Source organism: Nicotiana tomentosiformis, chromosome 10 (assembly GCF_000390325.3).
Source record: "Nicotiana tomentosiformis chromosome 10, ASM39032v3, whole genome shotgun sequence".
Lineage (NCBI taxonomy): Eukaryota > Viridiplantae > Streptophyta > Magnoliopsida > Solanales > Solanaceae > Nicotiana > Nicotiana tomentosiformis.
In genome coordinates this window covers 55,654,221-55,675,130 of record NC_090821.1, presented here as the reverse complement: position 1 = coordinate 55,675,130, position 20,910 = coordinate 55,654,221, and the positions used below count along the sequence as shown (strand labels likewise).

Genomic DNA, 20,910 nt, shown 5'->3' with positions numbered 1-20,910 from the left:
TTTAGTAGAGTCTTGCGTATGGGTACGGAGACGTCTGTACTTATCTTCGAGAGGCTATCAAACCCTTAGGAAAATTTCACTTTCTTGTATTCTGTCGTGCGAAATTGTTGATTCCAAAAACTAAATTTCTATTATTCTATTCTCTCACAGATGGTGAGGACACGTACTACCGGATCGAACGGTCAACCACCAGTGCGACCAGTTAGGGCCGCGAGAGGTCGGGCCCGTGGTAGAGGTCGGGGCCGAGGTAGAGGTCGAGGTGTAGCTCGTACAACAGTTGGAGCAGCACCTGTAGCACCACCAGTTGCTCCAACTCAGGAGAAGATTCCAGATATAGCTGAGCCGACAGGACCAGCTCAGGCACCAGTTGTGCCCATTGTGATTTCAGGCCTTCAGGAGGCTTTTAGCCCAGATATTGATAGTTTGCACTAGCCTTGCTTAGGTGGTTTCGGCTTAGGCCGCACTAGCCATTTCTCAGGCCGGGGGAGGTACTCATACCCCTGTTTCCCATACTCCAGAGCAGGTAGTGCAGGGACTTCAGATACCGGGGGCACTCCCAGCCCAACCGGTTACAGCTGTTCAGGCCCCAATAGTCCCCGTTATGGCAGACGATGATCAAAGGAGACTTAGAGATATTTGGGAGGCTTCTACCTCCATCATTTAGTGGTGCTGAGTTAGAAGATGCTCAAGATTTTCTGGATAAGTGCCAGCGAATGCTTCGGACAACAGGTATTCTGGAGACCAGTAGGATCTCGTTCACTACTTTTCAGTTTTCTGGGGCTGCCTTCAGATGATGGGAGGCTTATGAGAGGTGCAGGCCGGTTGGTGCAGTACCACTTACATGGCAGGAATTCTCCATTATCATTTTGGAGAAGTTCGTGCCGCAGTCTCATAGGGAGGAGTTGTGCAGACAGTTCGAGAAGCTTCGGCAGGATAGCATGTCTGTGACCCAGTATAAGATGAGGTTTTCTGAGTTAGCTCGTCACGCAGTATGGTTGGTTCCCACTAATAGGGAGAGGATTAGGAGGTTCATTGATGGCCTCACATATCAGCCGCAGTTGCTTATGACTAGGGAGAGGGTATCTGGTGCCACTTTTGATGAGGTGGTTGACATTGGTCAGCAGATAGAGGTGGTCCGTAGCCAGGAGCGTGGTGAGAGGGAGGCCAAAGGCCTCGAGGTTCGGACAGTTTCGGTGGGGTACCTTCTGGGGGACAGTCCCACCACAGCAGGGGTCGTCCTTATAGGCCCGCTCAGACGACTCGTCCAGCTCATCGTGGTGCATCAGCTGGCCACGGTGCTTACAGTGGTCACTCATGCCAGTCTTCATTCAGTGCACTACCAGCACATATTGCTCACCATGCCTTGTCCGCTCAAGCTTCTATAGGTAATTCCTCTTGTTATCAAGAGCAACAGTTCCATCAGAGGAGGGGCTGTTTCGAGTGCGGAGAATTTGGGCATATCAAGAGAGATTGTCCTAGGTTATTGAGTAGGGCTCCACAGTAGAGTTCTCGACTGACGGGACTAGCGCTAGCAGTTATGCCACCCACCCACCCAGCTCGGGGGGGGAGGGAGGGGCTCAGCCAGTTAGGGGTCGTCCAAGAGGGAGAGGCCGATCAGGTGGCTGTCATGCCCGATTCTATGCTTTTTCTCCCAGGCTACCTGACGTTGCTTCAGATGCAGTGATCATATGTATTGTCTCAGTGTGCCATAGGGAATCTTCTATATTATTTGACCCTGGTTCCACTTATTCATATATATCATCGTACTTTACTCATTATCTGGATATGCCCCGTGAGTCCTTAGTTTCACCTGTTCGTGTATCTATGCCGGTGGGTGATACTATTATTGTGGACCATGTGTATCGGTCATGTGTGGTAACTATTGGAGGACTAGAGAAAAGAGTTAATCTCTTATTGCTTAGTATGGTTGATCTTGATGTGATCTTGGGTATAGATTGGTTATCTCCATGTCATGCAAAAACCGTGACATTGGCGATGCCGGGGTTGTCGAATGTCGAATGGAGAGGTTCTCTAGATTATATTCCCAACATGGGAATTTTTTATTTGAAGGCCCAACGTATGGTTGGGAATGGGTGTTTGTCATATTTAACCTTTGTGAGAGATGTTGATGCAGACACTCCTACTATTGATTCAGTACCGGTGGTGCGAGATTTTCCAGATGTATATCCTGCAGACCTGCCGGGTATGCTACCTGACAGAGATATTAATTTCGGTATTGACTTGGTGCCGGGCACTCAGCCCATTTCTATTCCTCCGTATCGTATGGCACCAGTTGAGTTGAAAGAATTGAAAGAGCAACTTCAGGAACTTCTTGATAAAAGGTTTATTAGGCCTAATGTGTCGGCTTACAGTGCACCAATTCTGTTTGTGAAAAAGAAAGATGGTACTATGCGGATGTAAATCGACTACAGGCAGTTGAACAAAGTTACGATCAAGAACAAGTATCCGTTGCCACGTATTGATGATCTATTTGACCAGCTTCAGGGAGCGAGGGTATTCTCCAAAAGTGATTTGGGATTCGGGTATCACCAGATGAAAATTCGGGATTCGAATATTCTAAAGTCGGCATTCAGGATCCGTTATGGTCACTATGAATTTCTCGTGATGTCTTTTGGGCTGACCAACGCCCCAACATCATTTATGCACTTGATAAATAGTGTATTCCAACCATATCTTGATTCATTTGTCGTAGTATTTATTGATGATATCCTAGTGTACTCACGTAGCCAAAAGCAGCATGCTCAGCACTTGGGTATTGTATTATAGAGGCTGAGAGAGGAGAGATTGTATGCCAAATTCTCTAAGTGTGAGTTCTGTCTTAGTTCGGTGGCATTCTTGGGACATATAATGCCCAGTGAAGGAAATAAGGTGTATCCGAAGAAAATAGAGGCAGTTCAGAGTTGGCCTAGGCCATCTTCAACTATTAAGATTCGGAGTTTTCTCGGCTTGGCCGGTTATTATCGTCGCTTTGTGGAGGGTTTCTTGTCTATTGCATCGCCTTTGACTAAGTTTAACCAAAAAGGTGCTCCGTTCAGGTGGTCAGATAAGTTTGAAGAAAGCTTTCAGAAGCTCAAGATAACTTTGACTACAACCCCAGTATTAATGTTGCCTACAGGTTCAGGATCTTATACTGTGTATCGTGATGCATCGCGTATTGGTCTCGGCGCAGTGCTGATGCAATAGGTAGGGTGATTGCCTATGCGTCCAGGCATTTAAAGGTACATGAGAAGAATTGTCTGGTCCACGACCTTGAGTTATCAGCTATTGTTCATGCCTTGAAGATTTGGCGACATTATTTGTACGGTGTCCATTGTGAGGTTTATACCGATCACCGGAGTCTACAACATCTGTTTAAACAGAAGGATCTTAATTTGCGGTAGTGGAGGTGGTTAGAGTTGCTTAAGGATTATGATATCAGCATTCTCTATCATCCCAGAAAGGACAATGTGGTGGCCGATGCATTGAGTCGTAATACAGAGAGTTTGGGCAGCTTAGCATACTTACCGGTAGCAGAGAGGCCTTTAACCTTAGATGTTCAGGCCTTGGCCAACCAGTTTGTCAGATTGGATATTTCCGAACCGAGCCGAGTTTTGGCTTGTGTGATTTCTCAGTCTTCTCTTTATTATTGTATCAGAGAACATCAATATGATGACCCCATCTGTTTGTCCTTAAGGACACGGTTCAACACGATGATGCCAAGGAGGTCACTATTGGGAATGACGGTGTATTACGGATACAGGGCAGGCTATGTGTGCCCAATGTAGATGGTTTGCATGAGTTGATTCTCCAAGAGGCTCACAGTTGGCAGTACTCCATTCATACAGGTGCCGCGAAGATGTATCAAGATTTGAGGCAGCACTATTGGTGGAGGCGAATGAAGAAAGATATAGTTGGGTTTGTAGCTCGGTGTTTAAATTGTCAACAGGTGAAGTACGAGCATCAGAGACCGGGCGGATTACTTTAGAGACTTGAAATTCCGGAGTGGAAGTGGGAGCGTATTATCATGGACTTCGTAGTTGGACTCCTACGGACTTTGAGGAAGTTTGATGATTGTAGATCGGTTGACCAAGTCCGCGCATTTTATTCCAGTTGGTACTAATTATTCTTCGGAGCGGTTGGCTGAAATTTATACCGCGAGATCGTTCGCCTACACGGTGTGCCAGTGTCATTCATTTCGGATCGGGGCACGCAGTTTACATCACAGTTTTGGAGAGCAGTGCAGCAAGAATTAGGTACACAAGTTCAGTTGAGTACAACATTTCACCCTCAGACGGACGGACAGTCCGAGTGCACTATTCAGATATTGGAGGATATGCTACGTGCTTGTGTCATTGATTTTGAAGGTTCTTGGGGTCCTTTTATGGCACTCGCGGAGTTTGCCTACAACAATAGTTACTGGTCGAGCATTCAGATGGCTCTGTATGAGGCTTTATATGGGAGATGGTGTCGGTCTCCGGTGGGTTGGTTTGAGCCGGTTGAGGCTAGGCTATTCGATACTGATTTGGTTCAGGATGCTTTGGAGAAGGTTAAATTGATTCAGGAGCAGCTTCGCACAGCGCAGTCTAGACAGAAGAGTTATGCCAACAGGAAGGTCCGTGATGTTGCTTACATGGTTGGGGAGAAGGTTCTGCTCAAGATTTCACCCATGAAGAGTGTGTTGAGGTTAGGGAAGAAGGGCAAGTTGAGCCCTCGGTATATTGGGCCTTTTGAAATACTTAAGAAGATTGGAGAGGTGGCTTATGAACTTGCATTGCCGCCTAGTCTATCGAGTATTCATCCAGTATTTCATGTATCTATGCTCCGGAAGTATGTCGGGGATTCGTCTTATGTTTTGGATTTCAGCACAGTGCAGTTGGATGGTAATTTGACTTATGATGTGGAGCCGGTGGCTATATTAGACCGGCAGGTTCGAAAGTTGAGTTCGAAGAACATAGCTTTAGTAAAATTACAGTGGAGAGGCCAGCTAATCGCAGAAGCTACCTAAGAGATTGAGCGGGAGATGCGGAGCAAATATCCACACCTATTTGAGGCTCCAGGTATGATTCTAAACCCGTTCGAGGACTAACGTTTATTTAAGAGAGGGAGAATATAACGACCCGGTTGGTCATTTTGAGTATTATAGCCCCGATTCCCCCCATTTACTACTCAATTTATGCTTTACAGTTGTTATATGACTTGCCGGGATAATTGATTCTGGTCCGCTAGGGTTTTGAAATGAATTGAGACATTTAGTCTCCAAGATGAAAGCTTAAGTTGAAATAGTTGACCGGATGTCGACTTATATGTAAACGACCCGGAATGGAGTTTTGATGATTCAAATATATCTGTATGGTGATTTTGGAATATGAACGTGTCCAGAAAATTATTTGGAAGTCTATAGTTAAATTAGGCTTGAAATGGCTAAAACAGAAATTTAAGCTTGGAAGTTTAACCGGGGAGTTGACTTTTTGATATCGGGGTCGGAAACCGATCATGGAAATTGGAATAGGTCCGTTATGTCATTTATGACTTGTGTACAAAATTTGAGGTCAATCGGACTTGAATTGATAGGTTTCGGCATTGAATGTAGAAGTTAGAATTTCTTAGTTTCATTAAGCTTGAATTGGGGTATGATTCGTGTTTTTAGCATTGTTTGATATGATTTGAGGCTTCGACTAAGTTCGTATAATGTTTTAGGACTTATTGGTGTATTTAGTTGAGGTCCCCGGGGCCTCGGGTGAGTTTCGGATGGTTAACGGATTGAAATTTGGACTTAAACAACTGTTGAAAATTTTAGCCTTCTAGTGTAATGCTAAATTTAGCTCGCATGTGCGAGCTGCAGAAGCGAGCTTGGTTGTGCAAAAGTGGAGGCAAGGGGAGCTGGGCAAGACCGCAGAAGCATACAACTCCTTCGAAGAAGCGGACTCTTGTCCGCAGAAGTGAAGCAGGCATAGAAGCGGCAGCATGTCCGCAAAAGCGGGAACGCAGATGCGGTTAGTTTTTCCGCAGAAGCGGAACCCCTAGACAGATTACAGAACATAGGGGTTACGACATTTTTGCCATTTTGGACATTTCCAATATAGTTTTGGGGCAATTTTCAGAGAGAATTCACGGGAAAAACTTGAGGTAAGTCACTTGTGATCATTGTTAATCAATAATATTGGATTATCATTGAGTATTTCGATTAGATTACGTGTTTGTGAGGTGCAATTAGAGGATTTGGACTTGGGGATTTCAAAATAAGAATTTAAGATTTGGAGGTCGAGTTGATGCCGGAATTTGGTAAAATTGGTATGGTTGGACTCGTGGTTGAATGGGCATTCATATTTTATAATTTTTGTCGGGTTCCGAGACGTGGGCCCCACAGACGATTTTTGGGTGCAATTTTGGATTTTGTTGGAAAATTAATATTTTCATATGGAATCAATTCCTATAATTTGTACCGACTGAATCAAATTATTTGTGACTAGATTCGAGGTATTTGGAGGCCGATTCGCGAGGCAAAGGTATAGAAGAATAAAGAATTACGCGGTTTGAGGTAAGTAACAGTTCTAAATTTGGCTCTTAGGGTGTGAAACCCCAGATTTTTTGTGTTACGTGATCGGTTTTGAGGTGACGCACATGCTAGGTGACAGTCGTGTGGGCGTGCACCGTAGGAATTGTGACTTGGTCAAATTCCAAACACGGCGACTGTTAGATCCTCGAGTATTATCAGTTGGAGACTATTAAAGTAGCTGCTTGGCGTCCGCTAACCTTGACTCTCTTCCTTTCAGTTATTGTACTCTTCTATAGTTTCAGACAGTGTTTTTATCAGTTAGACTTTGTTATCATTTAGATGCTCATATACTTAGTATTTTGTATCTGCAAATTGTGAGGTTTTCTATTGATTCAAATATTATGTTTTCAAACTTAAAGAAAATTGTGGTTTATTGAGGTTGTCGGCTTGCCTAGTATTGAGATAGGCGCCATCATGACAGGTTAGGATTTTGGGTCGTGACAGATGGAATCACGGAATATAATCAAAATAAAGTAAAAAACACTTACCCCAATCCATGTGGTGAAAATCGCCTCCAAAATCTCCTAAATCCGAGCTCCATAACTCAAAATATGATAAAAATGAATCAAGGTACGAAAATAGAGTACTTATAATCACTGAACAGAAATACTCATCACGATCGTGGGAATCCCTTCGCGATCGTGAAGCACAGATGCGACTGCCACCAGATAACACTTCGCGTTCTCGGCACATTCCTCGTGAACGCGACTCACAACTGACTCAGAACATCGCGAATGCGGCTCCCACTACACGAACGCAATGAATAAGGCCTCCAGCTCTAGCTCCCAGTTCACACTACGCAATCGCGATCCAACATGCGCGAATGCGGAGAAGACTTGCCCAAACTCTACGTGAACACAGTCGACCTGTCGCGAATGCGATGAGGAAAATATCCCATTTCCATCAATCACTATGCGATCGCGGCCATTTCTTCGCGATCGCGAAGAACAACAGAGACATCAGTAAACAACAGAAACCAGCAACTCCAAGCCAATCCAGAATGATCCAAAACCACCCCGAAATTCACTCTAGCCCCTCGGGACCCCATCTGAACATACCAACAAGTCACAAAACATAATACGGACCTACTCGAGGCCTCAAATCACACATAACAACATCAAAATCATGAATCGCACCTCAAATCAAACTAAATGAACTTTTGAACTTTCAACTTCCAAAATGTGTGCCGAACTATATTAAATCAACTCGGAATGACCTTAAATTTTGCACACAAGTCCCAAATGATATAACGAGCCTATTCCAACTCTCGAAACCAAAATCCAAACTCGATATTATCAAATTCAACTTCCGGTCAAACTTATGAATATTCCAAAACTCTAAATTGCCAACTTTTGCCAATTAACGCCAAAACCTTCAAGAACATCGAAATGCGAATCCGGACATACACCCAAGTCCAAAATCACCATCCAAACCTAACGGAACCATAAAATATCCAATCCAGGGTCAAATACGCAAAAGTGAAACTTAATCAACTCTTCCAACTCAAATCTTCTAACATGAGAATCCTTCTTCCGAATCGATTCCGAATCATCTGAAAACCAAAACCAACGATTCACACAAGTCTTTATACGCTAATGAAGCCACTCAAGACTTCAAATAGCCGAAGGGAATATAAATGCTCAAAACGACCAGTAGGATCGTTACACCCCCCACTTAAACATACGTTCATCCTTGAACGTGCCAAGAGTCGTTCCAAGGCCATCAAATCACGGTGTAACCTTACCATGCACATAACGGGGGGTGATCCCACGTAACCCCGCTCCATATAAGTCCGCCAACATAATATAACTGGATATCCTGACTTCAAGCTAGTCCGTAAACCTTAGAACCCAATTTCCAACATCCAAAATTCATTACAAGTCCCAAATCTCGTATCTATACACTATATAAGTCTGAACAAGCTTTATCAAGCCATAACCATAACCTAAAATGTAATCACGTGATATAGCATATCACTCAAGTACTCAAAGCAATAACTGCTGACTATCATAGCTGCCCAAAGCAAATCCAGTAACGGTAGTAAACCTCATATCAAATAAAACCTCATTCAAAACCTTCATACGTTGCTGATGATGAATGAACTATGCATAATATCTTAACCACTCATCTAATCAATAATCCAAAAAGCTCACTCGTCCGACCAGGGCCATTGCCCAAATCCTTAGCGGAAATATGGTATCATTCTTCAAAACATTCCTTATCCCAATACGATAGTGCAAATCTCAGGTCTAGAAATTTCATATCCGCCAATACAAGCAGCCCAAGCGACAAGTCACACCAGAAGCCATATGGAGTCCCACGCAACGCGGTCCGTATACCAAACAAGTAATAATTCAGACATGACAGATAATAGTAAGAAAGTGGAATAAGAAGACTACTAAGCAAGTTAAGAAGGCAGGGTAATTTTAACATTTCCCTATGAATTATATTCAACAAAGTGAAAGACAAATACACGAAATAAGCATAAGGAGTTACATCTCATCACATTACCGTTGCGGCGCGCAACCCGATCCAATCATATCATTCCATATAGGGATTAGCATCGATCCATAATGCTCGTCTCACTGATCACACGTGCATCAATATCAAGCATGATAGAGTGCACAAAATATAACTGTGGGAAGATGATTAGGCATGAACAATACTGAGAAAGACAAGCACAACTATGGTGCCATGAGAAAATCAATATCCCGAGGGCCATCTCGCCCATAATGTCATAAAGCCACAACATAATTACAATATACGTGCAAATAATCACATAACCCTCACAACCATTTATAGAATAAGGGAGAAACACATAACATAGACCAAGGCGCGAATAACATCCATTCCGCCCAATGATATACATGTGGTAACAGCTGCGCAAGAGCAAGCAAATCTGATCCGATACAGAATACACATTTTCATTAGGCTCATAAATAATCCCCAAACCAAATTCCAATCATTCCCAAATAGGTAAATAACCTTCCAAAAGTCCATAGCAACCTTTCCATAACACATACCATCAGTCATCCAATCCTCAACATTTATTCGCAATCAAGGAATAGTCTGCCAACGAGAACATCCAGTCTCTGAACCTTATGAATACTAGAATCTCCATATCTGATCTCAACACCGCTACTCAAATGGCTGATATGTCACTCATACTCCATCATCTTACAGAAAAATACCCACAAGTCAAAACACAATGCACCTGCCAACATGCGCACTCTCCTCCAACGACATTAAATAGTGCCAGCATTCTCTTAAACATCTGAAATCGTTTGTGTCTTCAAGAACTCATATCCTTTCCTTCAAAACTAAACAGCAACCTTGAACTCATAACTTTCAACCCCACACAGTGCACCGCCACTAACATTCTAACTCGTAAAAATATGAAAATCTCGTAATCCATTCTGAACCACCAGTAAGTTGAACATCTCATCAACCGAGAACCTTTCATTTAACTCAATCCAGGAGAACATCACCACATGCAATATAGCTTATATACCTATAGAAAACATCAACTCTAGTTCTGGCCATACTTGTAGAAAACATCAACTCCGGTCGTGGACATAGCCATGGTGAATCCTTCTGAACTCATTAACACATAATTGAGTCATCAAAACCGACCTCTTCTAACTCAACTGAGTCACACAGACTGCCAACCCGAAAGTAACTCAATCTGATATGCTCTTCTGAAGGAACCTTCTGTGAATACATAGTCATTTCTTGCATATCTCCAATATTGCAATGTAGAATAATTCTTGACATAGAAATACAGCAGATCCGATTATCATTCTCCACCAATCTCAATGCCTATACATTCAACAATTCAGAAGTCCTTAAATGCTATATATGATCTGGAACTCGTCAGAACCTTCTCGATAACCACACACCTTACTCTGATCTTCAATACATAACTAATACACACCGAGCAACTCGTGCTTCACCATCACATAACTATTCAAAGAAATAACTGAGCAACCCCTCAGCTCGGAAGCTGACACAACGCATGATCCTACAATCCGATCATCAACAGCAGACGCCCCCACTTAGCTCGAAGCCATGGAACATATCATCGGTAATCCAAAGTACTATATCTTCATGGCTGCCCCGATCCTGCATGACTATTTAGCTGAATACTTTAAAAACTCATGCAATATTGGTCATAGAACACTCTGAAGACTCTGCCAAGAGTTTACCTATCCTTTCAATAGTCAAGCAAAGTTCTCCAAATTCTCTGAAATGATAATAAATGCATTCCACCGAATGGAAACCTCATACGAAACATACGATCCAAACTCATCACACAGGAGATAACTCACCGGTTGTACTCAAATTGACACCTTAACATGAACCTACCATAATCATAACAACTAGGCCACCAGCCAGTCTTCCCAAGTCCCTGCTTACCAACCAAATATAAGAATTCGCCTCGTACCACAAGGAGCGACTGAAATATCTATCACTGCATCCGCTCCCAAGACCAGACAACACATCGCGATGGTAATCAAACATCCATAGCCATTCGTAATCCATCTGCAACATCACAAACCGTCAGCGCATAGCGAATACTGAGTGCGACAACATCGCGTATGAATAAATATGAAGAATCAAAATCGTAGGTTTCAAGCTGAAACATGGCTATACAATAAGGAAAGAAAGAAGGGAAATTTTCCTAAATGCCATGCAGTCTCTCGAAGATAGGTATGTACATCATCACACTGATCCGCAAGACTCTACTAGAAACTTGCTCATGACTCGTAGAACCTACAAACCTAGTGCTCTGATACCAACTTGTCATGACCCCAAAATTCACTAGTTGTGATGACACCTAACCCAACCTGTTAGGTCAGCCAATTAACATTAACACAATTATAATAAAATAAAGGTGATCCACAAATGATATATCTGGATTCCATTCAATATCCCAAGGACTGGTAGTACAAGTCATGAGCTACTAAGACTGGATTATTACAAAAACTGATATGAAATAAATACAACTTTTGTTTGAAATGCACATAAACAGAATTCAACTCTAAAACTACTCCGGGACAAGTGGTAGCCACATCCGTAAGGCACGAACATCTTCAGAGTCGACTCTCGTCATCCACCGCAGCTCCGCTCTAAGATCTGCATGCAAGGTGCAGAAGTATAGTATGAGTACAACCGACTCAAGTAAGTATCTTGTCTAACCCTATTGTATTTATTTCGAGGTACGGCTAAGCCGAGCCAAGAACCAAAATGTGATTCTTTTGGACTCAAAGAACTAAAATGTGTGGAAAAAAAAACTTGGTGACCATTTTATATGTAACGCCCTTTTAAAGGGCGCTATATGTATAAAGTTTTTTTGAAAGGCGCTATATGTATAAAGCCTTTTTGAAAAGCTATATATATATATATATATATATATATATATATATATATATATATATATATATATATATATATATATATATTATGTGGGCCCACAAATAATTCTTCTGGGCTTAACTGACATAACAATAGTTCAACTGGGTATATCGCCCTTATTTAAGGCGTTATACCTCAAATAATTATACCCCCGGACTGGTTTTTGCCTTATTTAAAGAGGTTAAGAATTTTGTAAGAATCCATTCATAAATATTCTCAAGTTTTCTGAAATATTTATTTGTTAAGTTGTTTTGCATTTTGTTGTTTCATACATATTTTGTTAACATATTTCGTTGATCATAAAAGATATTTGCCATATTTAAAGATGAAATGGTGAAAAAAAGGTCAACGTTATAAATGATTCAATGATATACTATTGCAAATTTTAATATACTATTACTAATTACCATAGTATTTATTTATATTAAGCAAACATTATTATACAGACATAAGAAATAGTTTGATTTTTTTTTGAATCGTATTGCATAACAATTAATGAAAGATTTTAATAAAGTTTCATATTAAACAAAATTTCTGTGAATAGCAATAAAGTATTTTATATCTATTCGTTAAAATAATATAATTAATAGTATATTAATATATTATGTTTTTTGATATAATAAATAATAAGAATTAATTTTTACATAAAATACACATACATAACACTAGGTATTTGAAATGAAGTGATAATAAATTATATTACTTAACATCACTGGAGACACTGTTTTCACAATAACATCTGATAAATACAACTTTATAAATATTTAAAACATCATATTATGTTTTTTTTTTTTTTTTCGCTATCTATAATTTATTTTACTATTAACATCAAATACCTAATCCACGTTCACCGCACAATAGTTCATAAAACTGTACATAAGTTAATCGCATGAAAGATGTAGTACGTATAATTATGCATAGATGTAGAGCCTGACAATAAATAAATACTTACAAGGTCAGACAAAGCATGTAGCATAAAATATTTACTGTGAGAATTATATTTTTATGTATTATTATTAATATAAAATGGTGCTGGAGATAAAATTGTGAATAATATAAATTTGAAAAGTTATTTGTTTTGATAATACTATTCAATTAAGCATTAATGGTGACACATAAATAATTAAGTTTGTAAATACATTTTTAGTATTTCTTATACATATGAATCATTATTGCAATGTCAATTAGTATATAAAAAATGATTTGAGCTAATGTATTTTTATTATGTTTAATATTATTAATTCATTTGAAAAAATTCCCTTAGTAATGAAATATTGTTTAACGTAATCCATGTATGTATATAACTAATGATAACAAAAATAATAAATGCATGTCATATAGCAAGTACCATGTAAAATAAAAAAAATCTTTATTTTAAAAATAAAAAAGAAATAAATACTAACATTGATGAAAAAAATAATATTATACATGTCGTATAGCAAGTACCATGTAAAATGAAAAAAATATTTATTTTAAAAATCAAAAAGAAATAAATACTAACATTGATGAAAAAATAATATTATACATGAAATAAAAACATCATAAAAATGTTAGTAATTAAACTAGTCAGTTAAGCACAGAAGAATTATTTGTGGGCTCACATAATATATATAGAGCCTTCAAAAAGGCTTTATACATATAACACTTTTCAAAAAAGCTTTATATATATAACGCCTTTTAAAAGGGCGCTATACTAAACTGGGTAAACGGCCGTTAAGGTATAGCACCCTTTAAAATGGCGTTATATATAAAATGGTCACCAAATTTTTTTTCCACACATTTTAGTTCTTTGAGTCCAAAAGAATCACATTTTGGTTCCGGACTCCGCTAAGCCCCCTAGTGTACTTTTTTATGAATATAACATAACCTAGACTCTGCATCTAGGTAGCTTTATTAAAAAAAGAAAAAAAGGTACACACTGTAAGTCCCACTTAAAGTTTTTCCCTCTGCTGGTTTCAGCTTCTCTTATATATTTATAGCATGTTTAGACAGTGTTTTGATGAATTATAAATGCTTAGTTCTTAATTTTTTTAAATAATTAATTAGGTGTTTGATCAAAATTTTAGGGGATATAGATGTTGAAAATGTTTAGAATCGATTATTATAGAATAGATCCATAGCCAATGATGAGTTTTAATTTGTTACCTCCTTGTTTTAAAATAAAATTAATTAAACAATTCAATTTTGGAATCAAATGAATATTCTTTTTGAAATCTAAGAGGAATAAAGGTCATGAAAATGTTTGATAGCATATGATGATGCGTAAGCAGTGATGAGCAGTAATAGATTTGTTGCCACCTTTTTTTGGAAAGACATTACAAAATTACAAACAAGTTACTTTATTTTGTTTTGGATACGTATTAATAGCAGTTAGTTACCACTGGATTCTTGTAATAATGTTACATATAATATCACACAGATATTTTCCTATAAATTAGAACATGGTCACCAACAATATGTCCGTGCGAACAAAAATTGCAGTTTTTCCAATCTTTGTTTTTTCCTTTTTTTAATCTGCTAAAAGCTCAATGGTTTTTGGTACTCTAGGTCTTGTCTCTTTCTTGAGTTATTTTTCCTTTTTAGGACTAGAAATGAAAGCAAATGGCCTTAGTTTTGATATAATAGCTACTTTTATAGTGGAATTTGTTTTTTCAAAAATCCTTTTGGCTAATGAGCTGCTAATTACTATTATGTTAATAAGCCCCGAAAAAATGTTTTCGTTTAATGAGCTTACGAAAAAGAATAAAATTGGACATAAGAATAATAACGATAGTAATGATACAGATGGGGACGATGATGACGATAAAGATGATGACGATAACTATGATGGTTATATGTACGAGGAAAATGATGATTCACGCGATGATAGAGATTTATCTGATGAATCAGAAAGTGACGATGATGGAGATTCCGGGGACGATTTTATGCCTCCCAACGAAGGGAATGATGGCGATGATGATGATGATGACGATGATGATGATAGTAATGATGGGGATGATGATGAGAGCGACGATGAGAGCGACGATGACGACGACTATGATTATGAAGAGGATGAGGAAGATGAGGACCTGCCACCTGCTAAGAAGAGAAAATAAATATGTACTTAGAATGCTCATTTGGTTTTTATGTTATGGTTAGGAGTAAGTAGTTGGAGGAAGGAGGTTTAGTTTTTCTATCTACTAGCTCTCAGTGTAGGAAATTAACCATCCTTTTTGCAGAATAAATGAATTGTTTTTATTATATGATGGTTGTTATTTATGTGTTACATTTAATTGGATGAGCCTTTTGTTGTCTGCATACTAATTCTTTTTAGTCAAAGGTTTCCACCATGGGAATATATTGAAGATTATGTGAATAACATACAATTTTATTTTTCTATTTGGATATATATTTTTGTATCCCTTTTAACATTCAATTATATCGAAGTCCAAGGATAATGTTCGAAAAGACCAAGGGAAATTTCACAAGAATGGAAGAGAAAGAACAGTGGAAAATAAATTTGAAATTACATAAACATTGTTTTCCCTAGCCACTTTTTGATGCAATCGACATGAAATGTATAAGAGCACAAGAGGCAGATTTATTGGCTGTGTGAATATCAAAGTAAGGAGTGGAATTTGTTTTTTAAAAAATGTTTGGAATAACGGTACATTCATGGTTTTGAATAAAGAGTAACAATTTGTTTTTTACATTTAGAATTATGCTTAATGCAATTGGTTACGCTGGATTCTTGTAATAGTGTTTTAAAATCACATAGTAATTTTTCTTTTTAGATTTCAAGTTCTATACACGGAAGATAAAATAAAATATTTACACAAGCATATCTCTTAAAAGGTAATTATAATTGACTCTATTTAATTGCATTGATTGATAATTTGAAATGACATATTAAATTACACTGATGATAAACATAATTTGGAAGTGACATGTAGTTAGCCGTTAATTCTCTCTCTAAAAGTTCTCTCTCGCCTCTCTCTAAATGCATTCAAGAGATCCCAATGGACCACCAGTGGTCCCACAACCCCCACCTCCTGCACCACCAGATCCACCACCACAATAAACCAACGAGCACTTGACAACCACTCAATCCACCCCATCAAGCATAAGAGCTACTTCTCCCCTTAACACTCCACCACCGATCAACACCCAAAATTAGGCCAATAATCACCTATCTTCTGTATCTCAACATCATAGTATTACCATAGATCTCAAAAATAAGGAGAATCACACTGGAATTTCCAATGCTCTAACACAGACAAATCTCCCAACGGATCTTTGCATTTTACAAGACCAAAGGGCATCTCTTCCGGTTCAGAGCGCCACATCGCTACCCCCGCCTATAAAAGTTTCTTCTAATTTTGACCCACCTCATAATGCTAGTCGTGCTAACAATGTCATGCAAAATGCTAATTCTAATCTTTACCAGACTGAGCAGAACACTCTAAACAATAACCCACGCCCCACAGCCACAATCAATCAAAAGGCTCCATCATGGCCACCTGCCTCTGTTTCCAAACCATCATTTGCCTCTTCTATCTCTGCGACTCTTGCTAGCAGCTCCGTGGGGAAACAACCTGTTGATATTAAGCATGGAACTCACATGGGTAAGCCAACGGTTTATTTTACTGCTGAGGATTACTTTGTTAATCTAGATGAGGATTGTAAGCTTACTATTGTTGGGAAGTTTCTTAAAGGAAAGCCAAACATAGAGGAAGTTAGGAAATTATTCATCAGTCATGTACCTTTGAAAGGTACTGTCAAGATTGCCTATTACGGCCCCACCCATGTGTACATCAATTTTTCTAATGAAGCTGATTTCTATCATATTTATTTCAAGCCCTTCATTACCCTTGGTCCTTATATTATGAAGATAATTATGTGGACTTCTCATTTTGTCCCTGAAAATGAAACAACCATAGCTCATGTTTGGATTTTGATTCATTAACTACCACGGTATTTGTTCAGATGGGATATATTGTCTAGGATGGTTAGCTCCGTCGAAACTGCTATGGCTCCAGACATGGCTACTTATTCGAAGTCTAGAGGTAATGTGGCAAAGCTGAAAGTCGAAATTGATTTGCTAAAACCTAAGCAAGATCAAATTTGGGTGGGATTTAATAGGCTAGTCATTAATCCTGAGGATGGTTATTGGCTAGATATTGAATATGAAAGAGCTCCTTCATACTGCCTATATTGTTCTATGCAAGGACATGATCAAAATTCTTGTAGAAACAAAAAGAGAGATGAAGAATTTAAGGCTCACGATATCTCCAACAAAGAAGTGGATAACGATGAATGGAAAGTTCAAAGAAACTTTAGATCGCGCGCTAGAAGAAATGGTCAGCATGCTACTAATAGGAGTGCTTGCAATGGGAAATCTCTATAAAAGGATCAAAATGGCAACCTCCAAAGCAATATTCTAACAGAACAACTGGAAAGAGGACAAGATAATCATGCTATACATACTGAAAACATGCATACTCACCAGCAAACTAACAACTTGTTAACACAACATCAGAGTAAAGTTAAATAGTTTGAACATGTGGCTCAAACACAACAGATGCTAAATCAAAAGAGAGGAAAGAAGAAGAAAGTCCAGTGGAGAGCTCATCAGAATTCATCCCAACCCAGTTCTTCCAATACCCAACTCAATGAACCAAAACAGGCTCCATAAGGAAATGTCAGTCAACTAGAGTCTATTCCAAAGTCACGATTCCCACAAACTACAAACTCACAGCCTCAATCATCTATCCGTAAATACATTGATCGCCTTTCTGATCATAACAAAGCTCCTCAATCAATAATAAACATAACAGTTATCCCCAGCCCTATCAAAAACCAAATCCAATCCACCACAATTGCTAAATTCCCAAAATATGCTCAACATACACCTCCTCAACTAGACAACACTCAACCTCTATGCGTTGAAGTCTCTAAGGAGAATCATCCATCCCAAGAACCAAAAGATCCTCCACCGGACCATAACCTAATAATCCAGAAGTTGGACAACCTTTTACGGATGCCAATGATGAAATAGACTACGAAAGTGAAATCGTTGTTGATTCTCAATTTGTTGCATCCCGTGAAGAATCAGGAATTGGTGAATATGAGAATGAAATGGTCAGTGATACTGAAGATGACTATGAAAGCATTGAAGATCAAGCGCTATCTAGTGATAATTGCTCAGATAAAATTTCAGTCTATAGTGATTACAATGTCACCAAACCAGCTAAAGGTTTTACTTCTCAACACACAACCACGAATGAAATAGATCAAGCAATTGGGGATATCTTTGACAAGCATAATTTGTCTCCTAGGGGCCTCGAATCTAGGAGAGGTGGACTATCAACTAGAGGTGACATAAGAGGAAGAAAAGGCAAAGGTATTCCTTCTGTGAAGTATTCACAGAACAATGATGAATTATCACCAACTTTTTAATGATTAAGTCGCTAATATGGAATATTAGAGGCATCAAATCACATGGTTCCTTTGACAGATTAATGCAACTCAAAAGAGCTCACAACCTCAGCTTCATTGCAGTTATGGAACCTTTTTGTAGAAGATTTAAGTTGGACAAGTTTAGAAGAAGGTTGGGTTTCGATTTTGCTCATGCCAACTCTAATAACAAAATCTGGCTCTTTAGTGATATGGCTATTAATTGCACTGTTATTGAAGATCTGGATCAACATGTTACTTGCTCAATCAACAATAATGGGGACAACATGTACATTACAATAATATACGCTAAGTGCCACGTTCATTTAAGGGAAGAGTTATGGGATAGTATTAAGAACTTTGCTGAAGGGAACACCTCTCCTTGGATGGTAGTAGAGGATTTTAATTCCATTACTGACCCAGAGGAGAAAAAAGGAGGTGTTGCTCATAACATATCCAAGAGTATGACATTTATCAACTGCATCTTGGACAGTGGACTAATTGATTTGGGCTATTCTGGCTCTCCTTTAACATGGTGTAATGGATGGGCTCCTAGAAGGAGAATTTGGGCAAGACTAGACAGAGCTCTTGCCAACTCTGAATGGATCCAAAATTTTGCATAGACCTCTGTTGAACATCTTGTTAGAATTGGCTCTGACCATTCGCCATTGCTTATTTCCACCTCTAATCCTCAAACTGAACCTAAAAAATACTTCAGATTTCTGGATTTTTGGACTGAACAATAGGGATTCATGCAAGTAGTTGAAGATGCTTGGGAAATTCAAGTGGAGGGAGGTCCCATGTGGAAATTTCCCCACAAACTTAAAAGTATTTGCAAAAGTCTCTCTTATTGGTCTAAAAATACTATTGGCAATATTTTTGACAATACCAAAGAGCTACAGTCTAAGCTTGAGGAGTTAGAACAAAATTGCTTGATTGACAACTCGGAGTCTAACAGAATGGAATATAACAAAATGAATGCCTAGCTAATTAGGCACATCAACAATGAGGAATCTTTTCGGAGACAAAAGGCCGGATTGAAGTGGTACACAGATGGAGACAACAACACCAAGTTCTTCTACTCAGTAATTAACTCCAGAAGGAAGAAACTCCAATTTAAAAGAATTAGAAAGCAAGATGACTCATGGCTGGAGAATAGTGAGGATATAACTACTGAAGCTATACAGTTCTTTCAGCATCGGTTCTCCTAAGAAATCACTTGCAGGGATTTCTCAATTCTTAGAAGACTTTCTAGATTGGTTGACGAGGAAGATAACAGGATGCTAGGAGATATACCTACTATGGAGGAGCTCAAACATATTGTATTCTCCATGAGTAGTACTAGTTTCCCCGGTCCAGATGGTATATCTGGAAAGCTTTTTTACCAGTGTTGGAACATAATCTCATCTGGCCTTTACATGGTTATTCTGGATTTCTTTTCTGGTAATCAGCTCCCTAGGTCTTTTACACACACCAATCTAGTCTTGATCCCCAAAATAGACAACCCACAGGAATTCACAGATTTTAGACCTATTAGTTTAAGCAATTTCACATTGAAAATTGTTTCTAAGTTGCTTAATAGTAGGTTAGCTCCTATGTTTTAAAAAATATTTTTGGGGTGAGCCCCGGGGCGAGGCGTACGAAAAATATCCCGGGGCGATGGTGTGGGGTGAAAATCTCAAGAGGCGTACGCCCGGGCGTTCGGGGCGCGTGGTTTTAATAAGGAGTAAACCCCAGAGACTTTTTCAAATTAAAACAAAATTTATTTAATTAGTCCTTCATATAATACCCAAATTCTCAAAAGTGAGTTTGGTAATTACTCAAAAGGTATAAAAAGGAACACAAAAGTATTAAATTTAAAAGTAAAGACCTTTTTATTGATTTAAGCCCTAATTCATGGTTTTTCTAAATTTGTATCTTGTCCGCTAGTCTGCTAATATCTCCCAAAAGCAAACGAATATTACATTTTTTTTACAAATACAAAGAGAACTACATTTTTCTTCATAGCAGCAAATTCAAAGTTCAAATTACAGGTTAATCATCCTTTTTGTTCCTCCATATAGAAAACTTTATTCTTTTAGACTCAAATTACTTGTGCTTGTAAGTAACGTATAATAGATTGTTTTGATTAGTTTTTTGTGGGGATGGAGCACATATATATATAGTTTTTCTTCAATTTTTATGTAATTGATGAAGCACACATATATATAGTTTTCTTCAATATTTATGCAATTTTACCTGTTTATAAATATTAATTGTCATTATATTATTTTATAAAATATTAAAAATTAAATACCTATGGGGTTTACGCCCCGCTGAGGCATATGTAAAACACCCCGCCTTACGCCCACGCCTTTTAAAATACTGGTTAGCTCTTATCATGAACAAGATTATTTCTCCTAATCAAACGAGATTTCTCAAGGGTAGATCTATTTCAGACAATGTTATGCTCACTCAGGAGATGGTTCACGATATTAACATGCCTAATGTGAATGGCAATATGG

The 20,910-nt window shown here is 38.6% G+C and overlaps 2 protein-coding genes across 2 annotated transcripts; both read left to right on the top strand.

The window, feature by feature from the left end:
- Window positions 1-611: 611 nt before the first annotated feature.
- LOC138900201 (uncharacterized) lies at window positions 612-15,066 on the top strand. Its single transcript, XM_070186915.1, has 2 exons — window positions 612-729; window positions 14,519-15,066. The coding sequence occupies exons 1-2, from the start codon at window positions 612-614 to the stop codon at window positions 15,064-15,066; spliced, it is 666 nt and encodes a 221-aa protein (XP_070043016.1).
- A 3,342-nt stretch (window positions 15,067-18,408) lies between these two features.
- Window positions 18,409-19,029, top strand: LOC138900200 (uncharacterized). Its single transcript, XM_070186914.1, has one exon. The coding sequence runs from the start codon at window positions 18,409-18,411 to the stop codon at window positions 19,027-19,029; it is 621 nt and encodes a 206-aa protein (XP_070043015.1).
- The last annotated feature ends 1,881 nt before the right edge of the window (window positions 19,030-20,910 follow it).

Excerpts from the sequence above, each read along its gene's own strand:
- LOC138900200 (XM_070186914.1), top strand. The coding sequence starts at position 18,409 with ATGATTAAGTCGCTAATATGGAATATTAGAGGCATCAAATCACATGGT.
- LOC138900201 (XM_070186915.1), top strand. The coding sequence starts at position 612 with ATGATCAAAGGAGACTTAGAGATATTTGGGAGGCTTCTACCTCCATCA. Across the intron at positions 730-14,518 it reads GCGAATGCTTCGGACAACAG|GTCTTGTCTCTTTCTTGAGT; the intron begins GTATTCTGGAGA and ends TTGGTACTCTAG.